The 27,750-nt window shown below is 29.1% G+C and overlaps 4 protein-coding genes across 4 annotated transcripts; 2 read left to right on the forward strand and 2 right to left on the reverse strand.

The window, feature by feature from the left end:
* Window positions 1–904: 904 nt before the first annotated feature.
* Window positions 905–5,813, forward strand: LOC130804604 (uncharacterized). Its single transcript, XM_057669102.1, has 3 exons — window positions 905–1,452; window positions 3,954–4,034; window positions 4,894–5,813. Exons 1-3 carry the CDS (start codon window positions 1,065–1,067, stop codon window positions 5,307–5,309), a joined length of 885 nt encoding a protein of 294 aa, XP_057525085.1. The 5' UTR covers window positions 905–1,064; the 3' UTR covers window positions 5,310–5,813.
* A 414-nt stretch (window positions 5,814–6,227) lies between these two features.
* LOC130804605 (multicopper oxidase LPR1-like) lies at window positions 6,228–12,045 on the reverse strand. The gene is made up of 5 exons (XM_057669103.1): window positions 11,816–12,045; window positions 9,569–10,109; window positions 8,620–8,955; window positions 7,152–7,732; window positions 6,228–6,470 (listed from the first exon to the last, which is right to left on the reverse strand). Exons 1-5 carry the CDS (start codon window positions 12,020–12,022, stop codon window positions 6,417–6,419), a joined length of 1,719 nt encoding a protein of 572 aa, XP_057525086.1. The 5' UTR covers window positions 12,023–12,045; the 3' UTR covers window positions 6,228–6,416.
* Window positions 12,046–18,343: 6,298 nt separating this feature from the next.
* On the forward strand, window positions 18,344–21,543 carry LOC130803791 (protein TRANSPARENT TESTA 1-like). The gene is made up of 2 exons (XM_057667992.1): window positions 18,344–18,736; window positions 21,145–21,543. Exons 1-2 carry the CDS (start codon window positions 18,344–18,346, stop codon window positions 21,541–21,543), a joined length of 792 nt encoding a protein of 263 aa, XP_057523975.1.
* Window positions 21,544–22,513: 970 nt separating this feature from the next.
* On the reverse strand, window positions 22,514–26,859 carry LOC130804606 (7-deoxyloganetin glucosyltransferase-like). Its single transcript, XM_057669104.1, has 2 exons — window positions 26,206–26,859; window positions 22,514–23,646 (listed from the first exon to the last, which is right to left on the reverse strand). The coding sequence occupies exons 1-2, from the start codon at window positions 26,723–26,725 to the stop codon at window positions 22,688–22,690; spliced, it is 1,479 nt and encodes a 492-aa protein (XP_057525087.1). The 5' UTR covers window positions 26,726–26,859; the 3' UTR covers window positions 22,514–22,687.
* Window positions 26,860–27,750: the final 891 nt, after the last annotated feature.

A 27,750-nucleotide genomic window follows, 5' to 3' on the forward strand; every position in this document is an offset into this window, starting at 1 on the left:
TGAAATTTTCCTAAAATTTTATGTTGGAAAATTTAGAGTAACACTTCAGCTTTAGAGACACGATAAAAAGTAAGATAAGTATTAAAACTAATAAACTAGTAATATACTTGGTCATATCCCATATTTAATTATTTATATAATTTTCATGTTCTATACTTGCTACTGATAGTAATATTTCTTTGCTAAACATGTCACATTCCTCCTATCGTCTCTTTTGAGAGATACAAATATAATATGTGGGTAATAATTGACAGATGATCATAACTATAACCATCACCGAAATAATATATAATGCCGCACCGCTAAGGCGCTAACCACACTAGCAGCTTCATAAACTTATCCCGCCTTTTACGTACTCATAGTCATGATGACCACAGTAGACACCGGAAACCCAATTAATTAATCCCTAATCTTTAAGGATTACACCAAATTAATTTCTTGTCTTAATCATCATATTATCATATCATATCATACAATCATATAAAAATATTGAAAAATTATATGTGACATCCTCTAAGGAGACTAACAAATGCAATTATTTTAATGGATAATGATGATTGATTACATGATAATATTTACATGATTTAAAATTTGATTGTTTTTAAAATTAGAGCTAAATTATTTATAGTATGAAGTATAATTTATTATACCAATGCTATATAACTAACCTAAAATTTAATATATTTAATTGAATGAAAAAGTAATATATTCAATAAATAATTTTAAAAAATTAATTTTTAATTTTTACTTAAAAAAATCATATTTTTGATAAATTTAATCACAATAATATATACTTATATTATTCTTTAAAATTATATTTTTATATATTTCATAATCGGTGCGCACCAGTTTTATATTAGTATTAATTAAACTAATAATAATACAACAACAAAGTTCAATTAATTCACTATCACTCATCCTCCATTACCTTTCAATTTCAATTAACCACCAAACTTCAACACATAAACATCCATTTCTATTTCCTCAAACACACGGGAATCTTCCATCTTCCCCTTTTTCACTTTTCTCATCTGCCATTGTTAGGTTTTGCATCGTCTTCTTTAATGGATTTAATCGGCGACGCACTTCGTCAAGCTTTTATGCCCAAACACGAGTACCAAAACCTCCGAGACGAAGATAAAGCTTGGCTTAAACTTCAACGACCGATTTGTGTTGCAATTGTTTGTTTTCTCTCTTTTGCAATTGTTTTTTCTACTGCTATTAGTTTGAAGATTGTGTTTCCTGGTGATTCTGGTAATCGACCTTTTTGTTTCGATCTTCGTCTTCAACCTTTGCCGATTAATGTTACTAGTGGTGGAAGTTCTGGTGATTCGGATTCGTTTCCTGGTGCTTTTTATCTTACGGATCAAGAAACTGTTGACTATTATTATATGGTCTTGTTTCTTCCTTCATCGATCTTGTTCTTCGTTTCTCTCGCATATCTTATTGCAGGTTAGTTCAATCTTGATTAATTCGAATTGTATTTGACCATTAGCATTTTTACAACAGTTATGAGTTTATCATGCGCTTAATGTTTGTATTGTTGTGTTTATATTACTGAATAATTGCTATTAGCTGAGACATTTTACGCGTCAAATTTGATCAATAATCTCCTCATTTCCGGAATGGTAATTGTGATCTGATCGGAGCGTTTGAGTGCTAGTATAATTTAGGGAGGTATTAAATGAGAGCTAGGTAACAGAAATATAGTATTTCTTTATAATTATCGAACTTTTTTCTTGCTTACATTAAGCTAGTATCACTAATTGGCAGAAATTTGAAGGATTGAACTTCCTGCAGACCTTACATCTCTAGCAATTATAGTTACATGAATTATATTCGGCAGCTGATATACATAATGATTAACATCACGCAAGTATTAATGAACTGTCAACATATTGTCATGTTGATTAATTGCCAAGGAGGAAACTAGGATTTAAATATTAGGGTTGCACCAACTTACTTAATTATGCAATAATACAAGATATACTTAAACTATATTCTAAATTACAATTAATGAAGTATTAAATAACATAATAAGTATCATCTATATCCCTTTGCAGCTAGTGCTAGAGTGGGTTACCCATTTCATCATAGGTCCTATTTTATTTAACCCTGTAGTTAGATTAGATTATGAAGCTGATTCGTGTAAATTTACACATTGGATAGAAAACAAAGAAATGAAAAGGGAGGGGAGGGGGAGAAAGGAGGATTAGTTCCCTAATTTGGATGTAGGGTTGGAAGAAAGAAAATGAAGGGATCCATTTACCCTCCCTCTCCTTTCGCCTATACTTTACCATCAAAGCATAGTGTTATAGTTTAGAAGGGATCCAAACATTGGAGAGATTTGGAAGAAACTCTATACCTCGTCCTTCTCCTTTCTTCCCCTTTCTTACGCCTCTAGTATACCATTGAAGCATAGTGTTCTAATTTTTCCATGACACTATATATAAGAGGATGGAGTGGCTGCTGGTTAGTTGGGTTGACCTTGAGGCTTGAAGGATGAAATCTGATGGAACTGTGAGTATTAACTTTGGAATTTTCTTTTTAAAAGGTTGTCCTGAGGGAGGATATAGTTATCCTTTATGCTGATTTTTCAGGTAGTTGAAATGCCAACCAAGCTAGGTGAAGCTTTTAATGATGGCTACTATATTATCTTTTGTAGGGATGTTACTCATCTTCTGAAGCAGAACTTGCATTATTTTCAATGGTTATTCTTTTCATTTTTGATTATGGTTATATATATGTATTGAACTTGGATTTTGTGATAAGTCTAAATGTCCCAAAATTTTGAAGAGGGAGTTTTGTAGGTTACACATGTTCTCCTTGTAATAGCTGAAGAATAGGGAAATAGACCTTAACAAAATTACTCACTGATGACCTAAGGTTGACCTTTGAATTAAGTTTTATTTATGTGCATCAGATTTGGAATGGACATCTTGATATTTATGTTGATTTAGCTTGTATAGAGTAACATGTTCCACTAGGAATGATCTTGAGAACTGGTTTTTTAATAGACAATGGGAATAATGCTAGTTACAGGCAAGTCCGATTGGAAAAGTGGTGGCATGTGGGGGCAATGTGGTTTGTAAATGTCTTTGTTGATAATCTTTTGGGATTGTTAGCTTTGTAAGGAGGCTTAGATGTTATACAACTCCTTCCTCACTCCCATTGTGTAGTTGCTCTTAGGAGTTTCTCACAACAATTTGCGGCCACTTAATGCATTATAGATATAATAATTCATTCGGGTGTTAGTTTATGATGGTTCCATAAAAGCGTAATCTTGTTCTACAGTGAATCAAAAACAGCACCTTCAGTATATTGCCTCACATGATGTGCATATAAGTTAACATTTAAGTAAGCCCCCATTTTGTATAATGTACTCATTTGGCTGTAGACAATGCCTAGTTATTTAGACATTTATAGTTTGGACAGAGGTGCTTTTGATATGTGTTTGTGTAGATCTGATGTGCTTCAAGGAACTCAAATGCTCATTATATAAAAAGTTATACAGATGTGAATCAACCGAATATCGTACTATATTGTTCTATCATTAGCTTGTGCATACTTTTGCCAGCCTAACAAACAAGGTTATGAGGCCTTAATTGGTTATTGGTTTAGAGCAAGGGAAATGACGGTTAAGTAAAGCAACCTTTTCATCTTAGTGATAACCAGAAATTTCATCCTTTCTCTTTCTTCCATGCAACTTACTTTTGCCATAACCTAGATCACATGATCGAAACAAGGCAGATGAGTTGCGTGAGGCTTTGATTATCATTTAAACATGGAAAATGTCTGTTAATTAAAGCTTATTTTTAACTTTCATGGTTGTAAAATTTGTTGAACGATTTTTAAAGCATGGGAAGTGACTATTAAGTAAAGCATATTTGAAGCATGGAAAATGGCCTACCGTTTATTTTTTCCAGTAGGTGATAATTTTGTTTGTGGTGCAGGATTTATGGTTGCGTACTCTGCGCCACAAAGGCATAGTTGTTTGAAGTTGGTAGAGAACAACTATTGTGCTTCAAGAAGGGGTATGTTACCTTTTAGCTCTTTTTGATGATAAATTTTTTGTTTCTTCGGAATGGCTTAAAAGTAAGCTTGCAGCTTGAAAAGACTTAACATAAAAGGTGTACAACAACCAAATATTTAAGTTTTTAATGTTTGCTATTGTGATTAGAGGTGTTCAAAACAGACTCGACGACCCAACATTATAACCAGAGCTGACTTTGACCCGGCTTCAAAATGAATTCAAATTATGTAAATACCAATTTGGACACAAGACACAATTTAAGCCGATCCGAAACACCTGATCGGAAACCGATTCGATGACCCGAATGAACACTTCTAGTTGTGACTCTCCACTCTAAGTGTTCCTAATTCTAGTGGATGAAACATGTCCAGGGGTAGTCCTCTGTGAAACAATTCCTATTTATTTGGTTAAAAAATATTCACTTTAAGCTGTATATGGTATTCTTGTGTATATCAAGGGTTAGATTTTGGAACTTCATGAAGTGACTCCGTTTCCGAGCTGTGTAGTAAGAAGATTTCAGCCTTGAGGATATTTTTGGATCTTTGCTGATAGGTATTGTTACCTTTAACCTCAGGATGTTAGTCTATAATAGATGTAGTTTATCCAATGTGGTGCTGAGGCAAGTTGAAATTTGCTTTAATGGTTCTGTTGGCAGTGATCAAAATGTCAACTGTACAATTTCCCTTATCAACAGAGCTGGGACGCTGAAAATTTTGCTCTTAATTATGAAATTACAAACAATTTATAAAAGTTCCCCCACAAAGAAAAACCCTTTAAGACGCTCAAAACTGGCTTAAAGAGTTTCAAAAATCTTTGTCAAGAGTTATTTGTAAGTCAAATGTTTTTACTCTAATTTGCAGGCGGGGTACGCTGCTTAGCTATTCTTAATATGGTTTTTGCCATCATCTTTGGTCTTCTTGCAATTTTCTTGGGTCCAAGTCTTCTCACATTGGGGAGTAGCTGTTCAATGCCCTTGTTTTGGTGTTATGAGGTTGCTGCATGGGGGCTCGTCATTCTATATGCTGCCACTGCAATTTTACTGAGAAGGAAAGCTGCTGTTATTTTGGATGAGGGAAACTTCTCTGGAAGAAATTTAGGTTTGGAGATGTTAGAAACAAATCCATGGGAACTCACACCAGACGTTGAGAGACGTGTCACTGAAGGCTTTAAAACCTGGATGGGCTCTTCCCTTTTATCCTCTGACGAAGAAGAGGATCTCGAAGAACATGAAGAAATGACCCTCAATGGTATTGGTCAAAACAGACAAAGACTATAGGCGTGACGGAGTTTAACTATTGCTTTTTTCAGAATTTGAGTAAAGGATCTTGGCAATGAATAGCATCAGTTTGATTATATGCTAATATACATGGATCGACTCTGCTGCATAGCTTTCGGAGGCTGCCATAAGTGTAAAATTGATGTGCTGAAAATTAGGTTTCACAAGCTGCGGAGGTATAATTAACTTATCAATTTTGCCTCGTCTATGACTTGAATATGTTCGACTCCAAGGTAAATTGATGTGCTGGAAATCATCGGAAATCATTGTCAAGAAGTCTGTACAAAGGGCATTCACATTGGTCCAGGAATTTGGCTCCACTGACTCGTGAACTTTGCATTTACCTGACTATCTTTTGTGTGATAAAATTTTTGTTCTAGTTTGAGAAAGTTGTATATTCCTCGTATATTCTTAAATACTGATGGCTTATAGTAATCAAAAAGGATGGAAAAAATGATCTAATATATTGTTGGATGCCCTATTTGCGTCTGATGTTCAGACTTGCTATTTGTTACCCTTTAATTTGTATTTATCTTTTTACCCAATTTTATCTAGTTGTATAGTTATTTTTTTTTTTTTTTTTTTTTTTTTTGGATTATAGGTTAATCTGAGGAAAAGAGAGCTATGTGAGATTTCTGCGATTCGATCTCAAGTCTTTTCCTGGAAAAGACGGTATATGCTCCAACTGAGATAAAATTCAATTTTTATTTGTTAAGGGTGATAGAATTATCAACTTCGGCACATTTTCCACTTGTTAGATCAATGTGTGGTTGTTTCTAAGGAAAATGCAAATGATGGAGTAATTAAATTTTTTGTTTGGTTTGATAGAATAATGTTAGGAATATGGAGGTGTTGGGATAGATAAGTAGATGAAAATTGGTCTCCTTTTCTAACCCTTGAATTCTTTTGATCATATTCATATCCTTAGCTCTCTTGAGAAGATATATAAGACAATTGTACGTTCATGCTTTTGACGGATGACCTTTCTCAATATTAATATTAATATTAAAAAAAAAATACAACTAAAATTTGGTATAAATTTCTTATTTGAACACTTAGTTTACACATCATCTTCATGTAGGATGTTCCAACAATCCAACATGATCCCTATTTTACCAATTTCATCGGCCTCATCATCACATTATCTTCATGTTCCAATATCTGCAAAATCCATATATTAATTCGTCACTAATAAGAGCAAGGTTCTCAAAAAGGAACACTTTCTTTTTGAGTTTTTTTAGTGAAAATATAGCAAAATGAGTAAGCTCGTGTATACTCTATATTAAATGTATCAAATCGATATCAATTGTTATAATTGTTCTTATTGCTGTAAGATAGGTAAATAATAGTAGTATATATTATGTACATTTAATTTTTTTCGTTAAAATTAAAAATTAATTTTTCTTATCATATTGGTCAAAATATACTTGTACTTATTATCGTTTTTGGTTGTTTATAATACTTACACTTTTCTTTGACAAAATCAACTTAATAATTCTCTATTTTACTCTTATTGTATTCTCAGTAACTACATTATTAATTTGTCGCATATCATTTAAAGCAAGGTAAAGCAAACAAAAATACATTAAAAGTTACTTTTTTAATTCTTGTGTCACATTCAAAAGTGCAATTCAAAAGTGCAACTAATTCAGAACGAGGAAGTATCATTTTAAGTCAAATAAAAATTGACAAAAAAAAATTAGATTTCAACTCGAATATATTGATGCAAAACTTAAAAATTTACCAAATTTTCATTAGTAAAAATAGATCTAGTTGGTCGGGTTTTTAGGTCAGGTCAAAATTTGACAACTGTATTGCATAGTCATAAGTAAGAGCACTTACATGGCAATGATAGATGTAACCCGGTTCCTTAGTAGCATCAAACGGATAGGATTCATTAGAATGTATATAAGAAAACTTCACCAAAATCTTTGTCATATAAAAAGGTGACATTTTGAACACATTTTTCCATCCACTCTCATAATCTTGAACAGCCAAATTATTACCCTGTGCATGCAGGTGTACATTACATTTCACTGCATCATTCATCTTAACCATACATTCTTTAAACGTATCAAAATCCAACAGTTGTGTTTGCTCCAAAACCAAAAACAACCCTAGATGGATATGAAAAGGGTGATTATCCTCCGTTAGATTGATGACATACCATATCTCGGTGGACCCTACCTTAGGAGTCTCGGTTACTGGTGCCTCGAAAGATAGGGCGTTGATGTATAGATGGGTGGGTCGATCGGATGGACCTGAGTACTCGTACATTGCTATGTATCTTGTTTGAGAAACACTGGATAAATCAGGTGGTGGGTATTTTATTAGAGTTGGTGGAATGTGGGTTGGATCATCTACATTTTTATCTTTGATTATGAATTTCATGACTTTGCTGTTGGCATCATTCACTGAATTCCCTGTGTAAATAAACATAAAGAAATATTTTTAGCAGAATTTTAAATTTTTTAACACTAATTAAAAGCAAAACTCGTATGAAACCGAATGACATTTTATTATGAGACAAATTTATACAAAAGCTCAAAATTGAAAATATAGTGTCTTTATACTTAAAGCGAATGTTTTAATTAATTAGTTAGACTATTTAATACTTTCTTTGTTTTCATTTGTTCTTTTCATTTACTTTTTACGCAAATCTAAATGCAAACTTAAAAGCTAAATAACTTTAATTTTGAGTTTTTAAAAATTCTAAAAAGTTAATATTTAAAAAATATATATTCAGACAAATTTATCAAGATTCCTTATGAATATGTTTTTTCATTTAGATCGATGAGAAATCATAATCAAAGTTTGATACTAAAATTCGTAAAATCTATTTGAGAAGAATATATAAAAACGAGGAAAATATAATTTAAAATTGTCTTAAAGTGAAACTGTCTTAAGCAAGAATTTATTTAACACTAAAACTACCTATGTCCCAAATATATCATTGGTAATGAGTTGATCTATGAAGTTAATGTAAAAGTGTAGAAGAGCCTCGACCATTACAAGTATTGGTTGATAAGCTCATAATCTAGCTGTTATGTAGATATTTGATAAAAATATTTGTTGGTTGTTGACTGTTTATTAAAAAAATAGGTTTAAAGCAAATGAAAAAAAAACTATGAGTAGCTTTTTAATTTGACTTAAAAGTCAACTTTTAACTAGCATAAAAGTCATTTACCTAATAATTTTTTAGCTGCTTTAACATCAAAAAAGTCAATAAAAAAAGTTAATTGTCAAACACCCTGGCTATACTCAACCAGTTAATAACATAATGGAGGAATTATAAAAAGAGATTAATTACCAGATGGAAAAGGATAAGGGGCATCATTAGCAAGCACAGCAAAACTGGATTGTGACTTAGAAAAGTCAATAATAAGATCAGCAATTTCAGAAGGAGCCAACAAAGTATGATTAGTAGTAATTGGACGGTCAAGATATGCTGAATCAGACCCAATATGAATGAAAGGAAGTCTATTGGTTAAGTAGAATCCATAATACCGAGCATTGCTTGTGTTGATGATTCGAAACCTGTATTTTCTACGTTCAACTTTCATGTACGGCCATGCTTTCCCATTTACTATTATTACTGACCCGAAATATTCCGGTTGCCATTCTGGATGTATGTCCGGATTGTTTCCTGCACAAACATCATAAGCTCATATGAGAATCTAAAACGATAATTGGATCTTGTCTTAGTTAGAGTATGTATCACGTTTTTTAGGCAAGGTGGTCCTCGATTCGAGTTTTTTACCTAGCCGCCCTTTCTTTCCCTTACCCTTAGCTTATCCTAGATTTTATTACTGGCCATATAATTTTAGGATGATATCTTTTTCACTTATGAAGTGTGTGCACCTTATGTTTCTCAATTTTATATTGTTGATATTTACAATAAGTTCATTCCAATTTAACATGGTATCAGAGCATCAGTTATTAAAGTTATATAAAATTAAAGTCCCTGCAATATATATAATTATAAGTCTTCAATTTCAAATTAATCAATATTGTGAATTTTTTTATTTTATAATACATGTATATTAATCAAATGATACAATTTAATTTTTCTACCTTTATAATATTTTAAAATAATAATTATTAAGATGCTATATTTACTGTTACAAATATCATTACTTTCCGAAGGATGTTTTCAAAATAAGTTTCGATAAATATAATTTAATTTCAAATATTCATTGAGTAAAATTCAGTTTCGATAAAAAGTTCATGTACATATGTAGTGATGTAGCATAACTTACCTGTTGAATTCAGAAAAATGGAACCATTTCTATAGAAATCCTTATCACAAACGACCAAAACCTTATCAAATTCGTCTCCATAAGGCAAACCAAGAGAATCTTCGACTTGTGGATGACGAATAATATAAGATCCAGCCAACCCGGCCAAGAGATTAACTCGTGTTAACCCCATTGCATGGTCATGGTACCATGCATTCCCTGGTTGTTGTTTGTTATGATAATGATACGTCTTTTTAGTCCAATGTGGTCCCCTTTGTTTAAACCCATTGGTAAACCAAGCGTCAGCATGTCCATCACTTTCGGGCTCATCGATCCCACCATGAAGGTGTACCACTGTCGGAACACCTTCTTGATTGGGTGGGATCGCGGTTGGTATGGTTCGGTCCCATGGTAGGATGTGTTTGCTTGGGAGATGATTTTGCCATGTTATGTATGTGTCTATACCATAATGAGCCTCAATTGTTGGTCCCGGAATTGTTGCCTTCTTAATTGATGTTCCGTAGGCAAACACTTGTGTTGGTGGAAGGTCTCTATGAAATTTCTGTGTATACCATAAATTTAAGAATTTTGTTAGAAATATTTATTTTTCATCAACACGTACATTGGTTATTGTTTTCATTATATCTAACACATTTTAGGAATTTGTCCAATAATAATGCTCCCAAAACAAAACCACAAATTAATAAAACAAATATTTTTATAATTATTTGGTTTCAACTTTGAGTTTTTTATAGACTTTAAGTTTGCTTAATTGAATTAAAACTTTTGATTTCAAAAGTTACAAGATAATTCAAAGTACGCCCTCCATCTCATTTTCTTAGCTTATTTGCAAATGGGATGGTGATTAAAAAATTAGGTATAATTGGTTAAAATAAATTAAAAAGTTAAAACAGAGTTAGATTATGTATAAAAAGTAAAAGTAGTGAGATTGTATTTAAAAATAGAAAATAAGCAAATTTATTAGGATGAGCTAAAATATAAAATAAAAGAAATTTATTAATTAGAACTTAGGAGGGAGAGAATAATATATTCCTCGGCATGATGAATTTGGATGAAAAGAAAATAAAGTGGAATATAGCAAATTAAAAAGACTAGTAAAGTTTGGTTGAAAGATTTAGAGAATAAAATGACCAAAAAATCCTAAAATTTGTCAGTTAATCCAAAACTAATACTCCCTTCATTTTTTAATGTTTTTCTCATTTGCCAAGAAATTTGATTAATGTTTTTATATATTCATGAGAGATTTCGTTAGATTTTCTTAATATATACTTTTTTATTATGTATTTTTAATAATTTTTAATTATGTGTATTTAGAGATATTAAGACCTAAAATTTACTTTGAAAACTATGCAAAAAGTAAACAGTGAGATCAAAAAGAAACAGAAGGAGTACTATCCTACAATATTTCATTGGAAAGGTAAGGAATAAGATGGTTTTAGAGATAAGAGGAAAAAAATAGGGCCTAATTAAGTGTTACTATAATTTACAATTTACAACTTACAACTTACAACTTACAACTTACAAATAGAGATGTTCTAAACAAATTCAATATCTTAATATTTATCTCACTTTGTAATTGAATCTAACTTGATCCGACTTCAAAATAAATTTAAAATTATGTAAAATCAATATGAACAAAAAAATCGAATTTAAACTGATTCAAAACACGTAATATACAATCGACTCAAAAACCCAAATAAACAACTCTACGTATAAGTTACAACTTTCAAGTTGATAATTGCAAGCTTGGAATTGACCCAAAACAACCATGGTTAAATTAATTGAGGTTTTACGCAGGTTGTATATATATATATATATATATATATATATATATATATATATATATATATATATATATATATATATATATATATATATATATATATATATATATATATATATATATATATATATATATATATATATATATATATATATATATATATATATATTATTAAACATTTACTTAATATGAATATGAATGTATATTCACTTCATATGTACCATTTTCTTAAACACTTGTCAATGCATCAATTTAATTATTAATGTTTTAATTATACATAATTAAATGTTAGAAAAAGTTAAGCATTTTGAGAATAAAAAATACATACCAAAAGTGATGGATAAATAGTCCAAAATCTCAAATGCAACATATAAAGTGAACAGGAAAGAGTATCTAGTATTTCATATACAAAGAGTGATGGATATATAGTGAAAAAAGAAATTATAGAAGAAGGAAGAACTAACCCAAGTAATTTGGAACATGCCAATAGTCAAAGAATTGGGAACAAGTCTTCCATGAACAACTTTATAGCCATAGAGTTTTGGAACATCTTGCACTTCATCAACAAACATCTTCAATTGAGTGGATGAACTCCATAAACTAATCTCATTTTGAACCTCTATGTCATTGCATCCTAGTATTTCTAACAATAATAGTATCACTACAATCATCTTCAACCACAATTTATAATTAAATTCAAGATTGAAATAAATTATAATTAAAAATAATGATAAAGAGTTGAAAATTAAAGATTTATTTGCATTTTTGAATTGGAGAGTGATTGATCATATGATAAAGGGGTGGTGGAACCTGGAAATGAACAGTTGTATCTTTTCAATTTTTGGAACTTTAAACTTTTGTCACTTTTGAATCTTAGATGTTACAAATTACTTTAAAGCTATTTTTATAAGAGACTATTTTTCGGTGAAATGACTTTAAATAAAAAGCCTATATACTTATAATATTTATAAGATGGACTATTTATCCCATGTATGGGACGTGACTCTCAATGACACCGTCTCACACAACAATTTGTGATTACTTTATATGTTCTATTGTAGCTGCTCTACACGGACTTAGAATTATGAAATGAGTATCTTTGTATTGAAATGACTGTTATGACCATAAAAAATGAGTTTAAGGGTAAAAAGTAAAAAAAAAATAGATGTTTATGTAGTTAACTTTTGAAAAAATTGTAATAAAAAGAGTAGAAAGAAGTATAAATTTATATTACATTGTATATCATCAATAATATCATTTAAATAAGGAAATATTGATGATTTAGTTATATATAGAAAACTGATAATGCTAACAATAATAATTTGATCAAGGAATAAATAAAAACAGAATCAAGACATATTGTGTGAGATCAGAGTTGATCTGTTTTAGTTAATGTTGTATTAAAGCTAGTGAAAAATTTAAAAATTGGTATGACAAAAAGGAATCACTACAAAATAATTCTCTTTACAAAAATTCTCATTAAAAATGATTTTATCTGAGATAGTTTTAAATTATAGTATATAATCCAATTATATAAATTAATTAAAATATTTATTTTCAATATTAAAACACTCACAGTTTAAATTTAGGCTTCTTGTATGTATTGTTCTTTTAAATATAGACTGGGCTATGGTTTAAACGAGCTTACTTCATGTGTTTCATTCTCTAGGTTGTGTTGGGCTAAAAAAGCAGCATGGAAGAACGTACATTGGCATGTGGACTCCAAACTACTAGCTTGGGCTTATTAGTCCTAACTTAGTATTAGTTCTACCTATTATTAAGAGTACACAAGCTATATGTATATACGGTTTCATCATAAAAATACACTTTATACATAGGTTAAATAATCCATTTAATACATAATATGAGTATATAAACTTCTTGTTTGAGGTCGTCTTATTGAGTTTCAATCTCTCACAAGACTAGCTCTTAAGAGTATTTGACAACTTAGAGAATTACTTAAAGTATTCATTTTCCTAGTAATTAGGCACAATATGTCTCAAAGATAGAGTTTTTAAGTTATATGGTGAGAACTCAGAAATCCATAGAGACTAGAGAGTATATGATATAAATCAGTAGTTGATAAGTATATGCGACTTACAAAGAATTAAGTCCACACTTTTAGGTGAAAATTGAAGGGGTCAAAATGTATACCATTTTGTAAACATTTCAAAAACCTTTAAGTAGTTGTTGAGATAAGACTGCCATAAAATAAGTATTTTATATTTTTATATATGAAGTGTATTTCACAGTAAGATCGTTTCATATAATAATTTGTATAAACTTTTTTTGTTGAATTAAAATTTAAAAATTTAAATATATTCAGTCTCAGCATTTATGTTTTGTTACCTTAAAAATGAGAAAATAATAAGAAAATGTTACAGAATTTCAGCTAACTTTTGTTCATAAAATGACATAAAAAATGGATATGGGCTAGTAATCGCATCAAAATGTCTCACGATTATATTATTCTTTGTGTTATTTCAAACATCATTAGACAAATAATATATACTTTACTGACTTCATTCTACAATGATCGTCACAGTTACTAAACAAGCAATTTCAATCGTTATAAAATCATGCAATTAATTAAAATGATTAAAAAATTTAATATGGCACCATTATAAAATTTGCCACATTGAATAATCAAGTCATATAATTAACTAGAAGAATTGAAAATTTTCATTTGACACCATCACAAAAATGTGCCTCATAGAATAATTAAATTGGTTAATTATTATATTTATTGAACTAAATAAGATAAAGTTGATTTTATTCTATTACATTTTAATAAAAAACTTACAAAACAAAGACATTAAAAATAATATAAACATCTTAACATAAAAGTTAAAAATTAATATTTGTATACTCTTGATTATCTATTTTCTTTTGTTTTTTTAATAGTATATTATATAAACTACTCCATGTCTTACTAAATAAGTTTCAAGTATATATTTTGAGCAAATCAAGAAAAGGGAGGAACATGGTAAAAAAAAAATACTCCTTTTATTCTACTTATTTAGCATTATTTGATATCTTACTTATTTTAAATTATTTCTTTTTTTAGAGCAATGATTCATCACTTTTTTGTTAATGTGTAAATTTCAATTTGATAAAGATAATATATATTATATCATTCTTTAAAAATCATAATATTTTTATATCTTAATACTAATAACCGTACTTTGTGATTTCTATACTAATCTTCACTATATATGTAACATTAGTTGGACCAAATTAACTTGGTTCATCTTTATTTTTATTTTTTTTTATATTTATTATCTCTATATATTTTCCCTGATTTTTTAAAACATTTTTTCAATATTTATTATTTTTGTTTACTTTTGGAGAGCAATTAATTTTTGATAATCTCAAATATTCTTTTGATTACCGTGTAAACTAATTAGAGAATGAGTATGATGGATGGAAATAAAGCCCAAGACATTTCTGATTTCTTTGTAAAATAGTACCTATTCAATGTCTTATTTACTTATTGAGTAAAGTTATCCTAAATATTTTTTTTATTTTTGATATGTTAACTTTATCACTTTACTCTTAATAAATATAACTCTTTCACACCTTTACACTTACTAATTCTATTTTTTCCCTATCAAAACTTAAAAATTATATATTTTTTTTCACATATGATCTCATTTAACCACTTAAAAAATGATAAAAGTTCAAATGAAAACGCATTAGGTGAACAGGAGGAAGTAGTATATACACATACTTCCTCAATTCTATTATACTTGCTACCACTGGTAATGGTATACAATGCAAGTCACTATAGAATATCAATTGCAAGTATTTCAGAACGGATAAAATATAATGGGACGATAAAGGGAGTGGAATTGCAGATTTTCTGCAGCATAGCAGTTACCCCAGAAAGTAGCATGCAAGAGTCCAAATTCAGCATTTGCGTGTGTTATCATATGCTGCAGTTGCTTGTGGATTCATCTAGGAATGTATTTACTGCATACATCTAATTCATACTCTTATTTACTCCTCTATCAATAACAGAATAAGGTTGCTCCAACTACACTTCAAATACAAACTTCTAATCCTACACTAAAATTAGACTATCCACTCAAAAAAAAAAAAAAGACTATATAACATATCCTATATTCTCAACCATCAGTTTAACTTCTTGATTGAATTGGTTTTTTGACATATTTGACATTATTATAAGAAAATAAAAACCCCAAGACATTCTTCATTCCCTTATACTCTCACTATCCCTTTGAGTTTACACATACATTATCATCATATATCACCTCATCTTCTCAGTGAATTCCGTCCAAGGCAGAGTTTAAAAGGGTGGTAAAGAAGGCAGACCAATACCCTCATTACGAGGAGATTGCAGTTGAATAGAGCCTCTCAACTTGAGTATTGTATAACTGAAATACATTAGAGTTTTTTGAGTTATACCGTGCAAATTTAAAGAAATGGAGGTAACAATACATTTGGACAGATCTCCTTTTCTCATACCAACTATTACTTGGTATGGTGCATTTAAGCCTTTTATATTGCTTCACATTATCAAGCTTTCTGCAAAGGAAAATTTCTAAAACTACAAAAGTTAGGGCCACCATATTAAATTCACTTGGTTTTGGAATCCAATAACAGGAAAAGAGAACATACAGAAAAGATTAAAAGTGTGTTTCCATTTAAAGATACTCCCTTCTATTCATCGTGTTTCATTTTCTTATTAGGTCAAGTCACCTTAAATGTGTTATTTCTATTTTGGGTATATTAATTTCATCAATTTATCCCTACTAAACTTAACTTTTTTATGCCATTACACTTACCAACCCCACTTTACACCTATAAAAATTTAAAAACTTTACACTTTTCTCTTACACATGTAGTCCCGTTTAACTAAATAAAAGATGGTGAAAAGTCAAATGGCACACTTAGGGAGAGTAATAGGGAGTATTAAATGAGATCAGATGTGCAAAACATAAAAATTCTCAAAGGTTGTTTTCTTCACCAAGATTCTCCAGCTACCTCATATAATATGCCCTACATCCAACAATGCTAAGCTTGGCCCCATATTTTATTGTTTGTTTCTTTTCTAGCAAGTTATATGGAGTACTATATAAGCTTTAGGTTTAATTATAATGTATGATTGAGGCTTAATGAAAGAGAAACACTTTTGTGGAATTAGTGGAAATTAAAATAGTATGGACTAAGTTTTAATATTCTTATTCTTACTCTTTGCGGTCTTTATTACATACTTTAAAGCAATTGGAAAAAAAAAAAAACTTTTTGAAAAAAATAATTTAATTTAATTTTTTAATTTTAATTTAATTTAAAATTTTTTAATTTTTAATTTTATAAATTTTTAAAATTTTAAATTGTTAAATTTTAAATTTTAATTTTAAATTTTTTTTATTTTTTAATCTTAATTTTTTTAATTTTTAAAAAATTTTTTAGGAGTGGAGAGAAGTAGAGTGTAAGAGTATGAGAGTAGAGTAGAGTCGAGTTGAGTCGAGTGGAGTGGAGCGGGTTAAGTGTAAAAGTATAAGAGTGAAATGGAGAGGAGTGTAAATATTGCTTTACACTAATATTAGTGTAGACTAAGTCCATACTAGACTTTTTTCTTAATGAATGACTATTAAGTGTTAATTACATGTCCACAAGAAAGAAGTTGTATTTTGGCTATTCAGTTTGTGAAAACTACCCTACTTTCATTTTCTTAAATAAATGTATATGATGAGGCGGATATTGAGTTGAAAGTTAAAGACGCGAAAATTATTACTCCCGAAATTCGGGTGTTACACTTTTATTCACAATTTATTTTTATTTTGCTTTTTTGCACTCTATCTAATATAATATTTTAATGGTAATTATCTCTAATTATGCATGATTTAAAAATATAAAAAGTTAATATTAATAAAATTTACATTAAGAGAAATCAATCAACTCTCTCCTATCTTTGTAATATCACAGGAGATATGCAGTAAACAAATCGTTAGTTATTTTCAAAACTTACCATTGCTACAAATCAAGTAATACGTTACAGTATTTTATTAGTAAACAAGCATAAAATTGTCTTGGAATTATCATAAATCAAAAAAACATACTGTTAATTATGATCGTTCGTTAGACCAAAATTGATAATTTCCCTTTAATATTAATAATAATTTGTTTCTATTTATAGTATGATTCATATAAAAAAAGGTATGCTATCATTGTGCTCTCAATTAATGCATCATAACGATTGCCTAATATATTCTCACACATCACCTAAAAGTCTTGTAAAAAGTTTATTTTACCGTTACAATACATGATTGAATACTAAAATTAAAATTTCCAAACTCATAGATCATCTACATATGTAGTATATAACCTCTATTATGAAATAATTGTGACATATTGCATAGAAAAATAACATTATTTGTTGTAAGTATAATACTTAGAATATAAGTATATAATTGAAAGAATTAGATTTGTCTTAGTTTTATTTTACTTTTCCGAAAATATTTTTTAGTTCAATTCTTACATAATAAGTTATAGCCCTTCTTTTCCCTTAGCGCCAAAGGCGAAGCCACACAACCTAATTTCAAAGTCCATTTTTGCACCCTATTTTATAGCTTTGCTCCTACAGATTTTTTGATTATATATAACTAGTATTGCTTCATTTTATTCGGCCTCCTTTCTAAATTTTTATTTTCTGACTTCACCCCTACTTAGCATATACTAAGTAATTTAATATTGAAGCCCTTAATTTTTCGGGGCACTATGTGATCGAACATGTTGAAAATACTCAGAAACTCCTATGTTAGCATACCATGTAATCAAACTTATACATATATATATACACACGCGCTTATATATATATATATATGTATATATATATATATATATACACATGCTTCTATAAAATATCGTTTAGCATGTAGGGATCTATCAATCTATCAATTTTTTTTCATTCTGTAGACTAATATAGAGTATGTATAGCATACTCCTAAATAGTAGTATATAATACAATGGAACCAGTTAGTGCATTTTCATGCATTTCATTAAGTAATTTTAGTAAGATAGAATTAGATGATAAAAATATAGAGCCCCTTAAACTTTTCCCAGACAAAACTGAGAATGTTTTTTCTTCAAGGGATTTAGATAGCAAGAAATTACAGCTGGAAAATGAAGAAGAAGAAGATGATAATGGCGGTGTTATGGTTGCTTTACATATTGGATTACCAGATAATAATAATGATCATAATGTGATTAGGAAGGGAATTAGTGATAATAATGAAGATAATGAAGTTCAAAGGTCCAAGAATTATTGGATTCCAAGTGCTGTTCAAATTCTTGTGGGTTTTACCCATTTTTCTTGTCACCTTTGCAATAAGACTTTCAATCGATACAATAATCTTCAGGTAATATTTCATTTGTTGTTATATATATATATATATATATATATATATATATATATATATATATATATATATTACAAGCAATTTTTATGATTACTATTGATATATTTTCAAAACTACTAATCTGATAAACAAATTTTAAAAAGCAATATTAAGATTATTATTTACTGCAATTAAAACAATTTGCAAAAATTATTGCTTATATAATTTAGAAAAATTCTTTTTCCAACCCAAGATATTATTAATTAGGCATATTATTTGCAAAAAGTTTTGAAATAAGTTAACATAATAGTAGTTATAGCATCATTCGAATTAAATTTATTTAAATTTAAAAATTTCTTAATCATGAATAATGTCATTTATCAAGTCAAAAAGTTATGTTTTGATGTTTATTACATGAATAAAATTGAGTGTACTAAAAGATATTTTATAATCAATTTTTAAAATAAACTATCATTTTTAGATGTATTTTAAAATAACGATCCACATCAAAATTTAATAGTCCAATCATTTTGATTGATTTGGCAAATGGTTATGAGACTATCATTCATCATTTTACAACAAAATTATTAAATCGTATGATTTTAAAGTCTCAACTGATAACTTAACTTTTGATTGAATTGGTTTTTTGACATAATATGATATAGTGCTTAACATATTTTTTTGGTTGAGTTGGTATTACAAGCCAACGTGACAAAATAGTCACCAGTTCAATTCGAATCTCATCCACCCTTTTACATATGTTGCATGCATGCACATTTCTGGGGCTCTCATGTGAATGTGCATGATAAATTACATAACATATTTTAAAGTCTCAGCCATTAGCTTAAACTTTTGGTTGGATTATTTCATAGACTATTTTCTAACCAGCAAGTCTTGTATTATGAGATCGTCTCATCGCGTGACAGGCCCATACAAGCAGCCCAATATTAAACTTGCATAGCAGTTAATTAAATAAAAACAATTTTTTTCAAAAATTTTAGGAAATTAAAATTAAGTCAGCCCATACAAAGCCGTTTCACGGTGAAACGGTCTTAATAAAGAATTTGTCTTTTCTCATTACTTAGTACTTATTTTGACATACTACTACAAAAACACGTGCGGAGACACCGACCAAATTAAATATCACCGACCAGCTGACCACACACATTTCGTTGCTCAACAACCTAAACACCCACTATCCTATGCTGGTAGCAATCAACGACACCCAACGACTTGATAATATGTGGCGCTGGTTTGTGGTACAATAGCTTGTTGCGACCCATTTTGCATCTAGGGTTTGAAGCAATAATTGGATTTTTGTAGGGTTTGAAGCAATAATTGGATTTTTGTAGGGTTTGAAGCAATAATTGGATAATTATATTTTGTATGACTTAGTTTTTTTGATGTGTGTATGACTTGGTTTTAAATTCAATAATTATAACAAAATTAAATGAATTGAAGAAGAATTAAAGAATGTTTTGGATTTAATAAAAAATAAAGTTTTCTTGTACTGAGTAATGCTAATTATTTTCTTTTTGAAAGAAGTAATGCTAATTATTTACAATGGACATGTACCTATCATGAACAAATTTATTGAAAGAAAATTTTTAGTTTGATATAATTGTAGTATTTAGGTTTTCATTAGTCCTTATATTATTATGGTGGTTAATTGGTTATGGGATACATTATTGAACCAACTTGTAGCCCATTGTTTGTGAATTGTGATTCTTATTCATATTGCGAACTTTATATGGATAAATAGCTCTTACGTATAACTTTGAGATAGCAAATTAAGTGAGACAGAAAAGTAATATCTTTTCCTGTTCAAGACACAAGCTCATTTTAGAATTCTTAAGTGAGGTTTCTCATCATCATGATATTATTAAATTTTATTCTAGAGCTATATCTAAAAACTTCAAATGTTTTTTGAACCCTACTCTCCGATTTATTTTCCTACATTTATTTATTTTTTTATCTCATTCACATATTTATTACACTTTTTTCATAAAATATCTATTTTCTTTCTTTTTCCTAGTATAATCCCACAAAATATGTGTAGCAAATGTCGTGGGACAGAGAGAGACAGAAAGATTAATACACCTTCCGTTTCTATTCAAATGTCTCATTTGCTTTTGGGTTACTACTCATCAATCTCTCCTAATTTGTATTTTATTCTTAATACATATATTAATATATAGTTAAATGAAATCTTGTTTGATTCGTCTCAATATAAAATTTATTAATATATAGTTTTTATAATTTTTAATTATACATAATTATCACTATTAAGTATTAAATTAGTACATTGACTAACGTGAAAAATGCAAATGAAACATTTGAAATGAAAAAGATCAGATGGAGTATAATAATATTTGGCCTTGGGGGCTCTTGCAATTTCTAAACTAACAACTTTATTACGTGAACGTCAGATGCACATGTGGGGCCATGGATCACAATATCGAAAAGGTCCAGACTCCTTAAAAGGTGTACAACCAAGAGCAATACTAAGTGTACCATGCTATTGCTGCGAGGAGGGGTGCAAAAACAACATCAACCATCCAAAATCTAAGCCATTAAAAGACTTTCGCACACTCCAAACTCATTACAAGCGTAAGCATGGCCACAAGCCCTTTAGCTGCCGCAAGTGTGGCAAGTCGTTGGCCGTCAAAGGCGACTGGCGTACCCACGAGAAGAACTGTGGCAAGCGTTGGCTATGTCTTTGTGGTTCCGACTTCAAGCACAAAAGATCACTTAAGGATCATATTCGTGCTTTTGGGTCGGGTCATGCCCCCCTTCCCCCTTTATTTGATTCAGAGCAGTTCAATTAGTTTGTGTGTCAAAGAAAAATTTTATTGAGTGTGATGGAAAACATGATTATAGACTTGTATTGGCTAAATCAGGAGTAATTTCATTGAAGATGTTCATCATTGTAGTAATATTATATAGGATATTTTACTCCTAAATATTGTATGTTTATTAATGAACGTCCTGATCTATCTTAAGTATGAAGTGCATTTCTTATGTATATCTCAAAACTATTTTAATAGATTGATTGGATTTAGTATTTAATTAGTTATTTTTTTTAGTTTTTGAGTTGAGATGAATTGCATTAATTGTTTTTAGCTTTTAGGATTTGTCATTAGTAATGCTAATTTTGCTTGCTTGTCGCTTATTGTTGGTCTTAAGATGGGATAATAAAATAAGAGTGGGCAAAAATTTGTTACAACAAGCTCAGTGAAATCTACTTACATTCTATAATTATGAATTGAAAATCAATTCTTATAGGGTCTTTTTATGCTTAGCTACGTGTAACACTTTTTAGGCTTGTATGCAGTGTAAAGTATGCAAAGTTTACTAGCTTGTTGCATATAAGCAACACGCTACACACATTGCTAGAGTATGGTGTAAAATCAATAAAAACAAGTTACTTATACAGGTCGTTTGTGTACAAAAGATATTGAAGAATAACAAAGCCAAAAAGGAACAAACGATTAGATAGTAGAGATTAAAAGAGGATACTACTATATATATATATTCTTGTGAAGTAAGTTGTTAAGGAAGTAAGACTACTCTATTAGTTTATATAATTGATCAATCTAATATTTTGGGATCAATGATTTTTTCATATTTTTCCTCTATATATTTTATAGTCACGCATTAAATGAATTTTATGAAAATATGTAATAAGATGAGATGTTAGAATTTTATACTGCGACTTTCTAGATTTTTTTATTATATTAAGAACACAACGATTGGAACTTATATATTAATCTATTTCATCCCATTATAAAATTAAATCACCAAAAGAAAATCTCTTCATCAATAAGTAAAGCAAAGTAGTAACATATGAGATCAATAACACAAGTTTGCTTTCAAATTTAATGCAAAATAATCTAATGAAAAAACAAAAACAAACCATGTCTATCAACCCAAAAGAATAACTCATAATTTATTCAATAAATTAACATAACATTACTTCTTGTCATGATTTTTAAGAGGAAGAATCACTTGATTAATCAACTTGTCAAAGTTTATGTAGGATGAACCATTAGGAGTTGCAATTGCTTCTTCAGCTAAATTCTTCCACTTCATTGCATTCTTTGACATCTCTTTTCCCTTTTCACCTTCCATAAGCTCTGTCACTTGCTTTTCAACCTCATACCTTCTAACCTCATTATCAATTTCCATTCCAATCCCCCATTTTTCGAAACTAAACCAACAATTAGTCTGTTGTTCCGCAAAAAAAGGCCAGCATATCACAGGCACCCCACTGCAAATCGTATCCAACATCGAATTCCATCCACAATGCGTTAAAAATGCACCAATCGATGGATGATTCAAAACCTTTTCTTGATCACACCAACTAGTAATTAATCCTCGATCTTTCGTTTCAACCAGAAATTCATGTGGTATAACAGCTGAATCCCCACTAACAATATCAGGTCTCAAAATCCACAAAAAAGGATGATTACTATTCGCAAGACCCCAGGCAAACTCAATTAGATTTTCATTTGTCATAGTTGTAATGCTTCCAAAACTCACATAAACAATTGATTTTGGGTCCTTTGAATCAAGCCATTTTATACATTCTTGATCTTCTTTCCAAAGATTAGATCCCAAAGACTTGACAAGAGGGTCATCTAACACATTATTTAGTTGTAATTGCATGGGTCCAATAGTGTACATAGGACCAAGTACTATTTTTGAAATGTCCCTTAGAACATCATACTCAAATGCATCAAAGGAATTAAAAATTATAGGAAAAGATGATTGGGCAGCTGTTTCAGTTGTAGTTATTAGAAAATTTAACATAATGTCATCTTTGTCTGTGGTTCTGATAAAGCTTGGAATATATTTCAATTGTATATTATTCATGCTAGGCACCCAATCCATGACCTTGTTTAAGGAACCATTTATTGCGAAGTTTGAATCTGTGTTTATGAGGCAACAATCATATTACAAAATCAATCACTATAAAATATTTATTGATCTTAACTAAAAAATTTAACACTATTGGCGAGTATTTAAAAATACTCTTTGTTAATAAGCAAATGCTAACAAAGGGTGTTAACAACAACAATAATATAATTGAAAAGTAAAATCAGATTTAAAACTAAATAATAGTAATAAAATGTATTTTCACGTGTGATTTGGTGATAAATAATAAATTTTATGTTATATACGGCAATATAATTAAGGAAAATTTACCCAGAATAATCCAACCTATTCACGATTTTCCTACAATAATCCCAACTATCGATTAACCATGAATAATCCGAACTTAGGAGGGTCTTTGCCTTGGGTACACCCGGGTGACCTGCTACCCATTGTAGCAAGTCATTTTGAATATAAAAAAAAAGATAAATATTTTAAAAAATGAAAAATTTACCCAGAATAATCCAACCTATTTACGATTTTCCTACAATAATCCCAACTATTGACTAAATGCCAGAAAATTACTTGTTGCACCGGTAAAAACAAGAGCAACAACAGTACAGGTTAAGTGAGTCAATAGTTGGGATTATTCATGGTTAATCGATAGTTGGGATTATTGTAGGAAAATCGTGAATAGGTTGGATTATTCTGGGTAAATTTTCCTATAATTAATACCTATATTCATATAATAAAAAATTTAAAATATATTATAATTTACTATTTAAAATTATTTTTATTTTTGTTGATTAAATAATCTGGATGTCCGTTAGCAAGATCCTAATTATTAAGGTGCTTTAAAATTTTATTTTTATTTTTTAATATTTTATTTGTTATTTAATGGCTTTAATAAGAAATGCGTCAGATTTAAAAATAAAATAATTAACCTTAGAGATTTATTTAATTAGTAAAATTATTTTGTTTACACATGCATGCATGCGTTATGTTTTGATTGGACTAATAAAGTTTTCCAAATTATATATTTTTAATAATATTATATTATACATGTTAATTGATCCAATTAAGTATCACACTGCCTTGGATACGTCGACCGTAATAAAAGATTTTTACTAAACAAACAATGAGTTCATAATGGATTATTAATTTGGTTGAATTGCATTTTCCTATTTTTTTTAAATATCCATTAAATTTACGTTTCCACTATTCCACTTATAAAAACACAACCATCATTTTTTGTTAAATGATAGATCGAGTAAAAGATTGCATCAGTGATAATTAACTTTAAAAATCTTGTAAAAAAAAAGTATTTGCTTAAACTAACACAATACCTAATTTTTTTAGCTCATCTTGTATGAGACCGTTTCACCATGAGACGGATCCATCTATTAGCTCATTTCTTTAATTAATTACTTTAAAATTACAAAGGATCGTTTTACATTATACGAAAGTAAGAGAAAATCTTTGTTTATATGGTCGGTAAACTATCCACCTAAGATATTATTGAAGATATAAAAAATTATATGTATTTATTATTCACCGACTACTCATCAAAAAATTATTTATCAATTAATTATTAATTGTCACCTCGTACATAATATATCTTATCTTGTGATTAGTTGTAGCTTCATTAATTCCTAAAATTCAAGTCTATATTAATTTTTTGTCACGAATTTCCAATGTTGTGAATCTCAAGACTCAATACTTTCTTTTTTTAATTGAAAACTTTATCATCAAACTGCAATGTTCAATTTTTTATTTTTTTTTAAATCAAAGGGAAAACTTGGATTAATAAGGAAAATCAGCAAAAACTTTGTTGTGTGCAATGCTCAACTTATTTTAATAATTTTAAAAAATTACTCTTTAATAAGTATTATTTTTGAGTTCGAATAAAATGTATAATTATTTTTCTTAGAAAACACTGCAAAAGTGTTTGTTAGCTTTAGCCATTAATATTAATTTACCATAAATATATTACAAGCAATAGGAGTGTAGTTTAGTGATTTTCCCTTAAATTGAACAACATTATTTGACAAGGTGTATGTAATTAAGACACACTTTTATTGAATAACATTCTACAACATTGATTTATTTTCAAATCTAACAAATGTAATTGATTTAAGGAAAAATTATCGTGAATAATACTATCTTTTGTTAATTTCCATACAATAATACCAACTTTTGATTAACCATGAATAACACCAACTTAGAGGGTATTTTTCTAGAATGATACCAACTTTATTTTTTTTAACTAATTTACCATTTTTTTTGTTATATAATCTCCTATAGTTTGACTTTTAATATGTTGGGAATTTTGTAAGAAACACCTCTCTAAATTGGTATTATTCATGGTTAATTAAAAGTCGATATTATAATAGAAAAATAAGTAAAAGGTTGTATTATTCCTTGTAATTTTTCCTTAATTTAATGAAATTAAAATATATATAATTAATACATATTAAGTTTAAAATTATTGGTAATTATTTATAAAATATAATAAATTTATGTCAAATGAAGAGTATTATCTTTGATTTAGAAACTGATTTTCTATTTATAACAAAATCGCATCTACTATCCATATAATAGAGATACGTACGTACCTTTAAAAGGCACGATACCCTTGTCGATAAGACTACGATACTGAGAATACCCAAGAAAACCTGAAGCACTAGCAGTCCACAACCACATCAAGGGAATCCCACCCAACTCACGTGAAGCATCCAAACTAAAAGGCATAACACAATCCGATATAATCATATTAACACGAGGCGAACCCGAGGAAGAATCATTTAGTCTAAGAATAACCTTCTTGAATGGTTCAAGAAAGTAATTCAAAACAGCATGACATAAAGTAGGAATATCTTGTGTAGCATCCGCATCGGATGATGGTAAACCGTCTGGAATTGCCTCGAACCGAAAAGATGGGACGACATTGAGCGAATTAAGGCCGCGAGCTCGGAGAAGACGACGGTGGTTGTATTCAGTGTTGATCATTGTTATATGAATGCCTTTTGAATGAAGGAGTTTGGCTAGTTTTAGCATTGGCCTTATATGGCCTTGTGCCGGGTATGGTATGCATACTACATGGATTTTTGGTTCTTCTGGGGAGATTCTTAACATGTTTATCGCTTAAACAACAAAAGGTAGTTTAGTTTGTAATTTGATTTAATTTATTGGTTTTGTGAATGTATAACAATAAGGAGGTTGGTTTATATAGATACTATTGAAGGCTCTTACTACTCCCTAGCCTCTTATAAAATAACTAATTTTATATCTTTGTCCTGATTCACATTTTTATTTTCATTCTTATTTATATTTTTTAATTTGTTCCTATTTTTTATTTTTTTTGTTTTAATAAATTCGTCCCTTTTTTATTACAACTCTACTTTTTATATAATTTATTTTTAAATATTTCAGTACTTTAATTCACTAATCACTCAAATTATTAATGTTTGTGTTGAAAACCAATAAAGATATATTACTGACAATGAGACAAGTACAATATAGCTTTATAAATACTTATATCACGTGATTCTCGAAGTTTTTTGATATGAACACATGGCTCTAACATGCTTCAAGGATTATTGTCTTATTTTTTTTGTTTTCAATCATAATTGCTTTTCTACTTTTTTTTGCAATTATTATGTGGACCAAACAAACGTAATTAGCTACACGGCTAGTTGGTAGGTATTAATATCTACATTACTTTTCACAATTATGTATGCTAACATTTTGACACGTATTTTATAATACTATTTTTTTTATAAAGTCATTCTAACCATTAAATTAAGTAATAAACTCTCCATTATATTTTAAAAAATAAAGAGGATCCTAACTCAGTTGCTAGACATTTGAAGTTGGTCCTTTACTATTAAAGTAATTATTTAAAAATTTAAAGTGATTAATTATAACGTTAGTAAAGTAATTAATACTTATAGTTCTAAAGGAATCACTTTTTCTAGTCTTAAAGTGATCATTTACAATCTTAAAGTGATTAATTATAACCTTAAATTGATCAATTGTAGTTTTAAAATAGTAATTTTTAATAGTATTCAAGTGATCACAAAAGCGTTGGTTGGTTTGACCAGTTAGAAGTATTAATGATACCTAGTTGTTTAAGCGAGTTGTAATGGACATGGTTTGTA

The sequence above is a fragment of the Amaranthus tricolor genome, chromosome 17 (assembly GCF_026212465.1).
Source record: "Amaranthus tricolor cultivar Red isolate AtriRed21 chromosome 17, ASM2621246v1, whole genome shotgun sequence".
NCBI lineage: Eukaryota > Viridiplantae > Streptophyta > Magnoliopsida > Caryophyllales > Amaranthaceae > Amaranthus > Amaranthus tricolor.

Coding starts and splice junctions, on each gene's coding strand:
- LOC130804604 (XM_057669102.1), top strand. CDS start 1,065: ATGGATTTAATCGGCGACGCACTTCGTCAAGCTTTTATGCCCAAACAC. Junction 1,453..3,953: donor TCTCGCATATCTTATTGCAG/GTTAGTTCAATC, acceptor TTTGTGGTGCAG/GATTTATGGTTGCGTACTCT. Junction 4,035..4,893: donor CTATTGTGCTTCAAGAAGGG/GTATGTTACCTT, acceptor TCTAATTTGCAG/GCGGGGTACGCTGCTTAGCT.
- LOC130804605 (XM_057669103.1), bottom strand. CDS start 12,022: ATGATTGTAGTGATACTATTATTGTTAGAAATACTAGGATGCAATGAC. Junction 10,110..11,815: donor GCATGTTCCAAATTACTTGG/GTTAGTTCTTCC, acceptor TGGTATACACAG/AAATTTCATAGAGACCTTCC. Junction 7,733..8,619: donor CCCTTATCCTTTTCCATCTG/GTAATTAATCTC, acceptor TTATTTACACAG/GGAATTCAGTGAATGATGCC.
- LOC130803791 (XM_057667992.1), top strand. CDS start 18,344: ATGGAACCAGTTAGTGCATTTTCATGCATTTCATTAAGTAATTTTAGT. Junction 18,737..21,144: donor ATCGATACAATAATCTTCAG/GTAATATTTCAT, acceptor CGTGAACGTCAG/ATGCACATGTGGGGCCATGG.
- LOC130804606 (XM_057669104.1), bottom strand. CDS start 26,725: ATGTTAAGAATCTCCCCAGAAGAACCAAAAATCCATGTAGTATGCATA. Junction 23,647..26,205: donor GGGTATCGTGCCTTTTAAAG/GTACGTACGTAT, acceptor TCATAAACACAG/ATTCAAACTTCGCAATAAAT.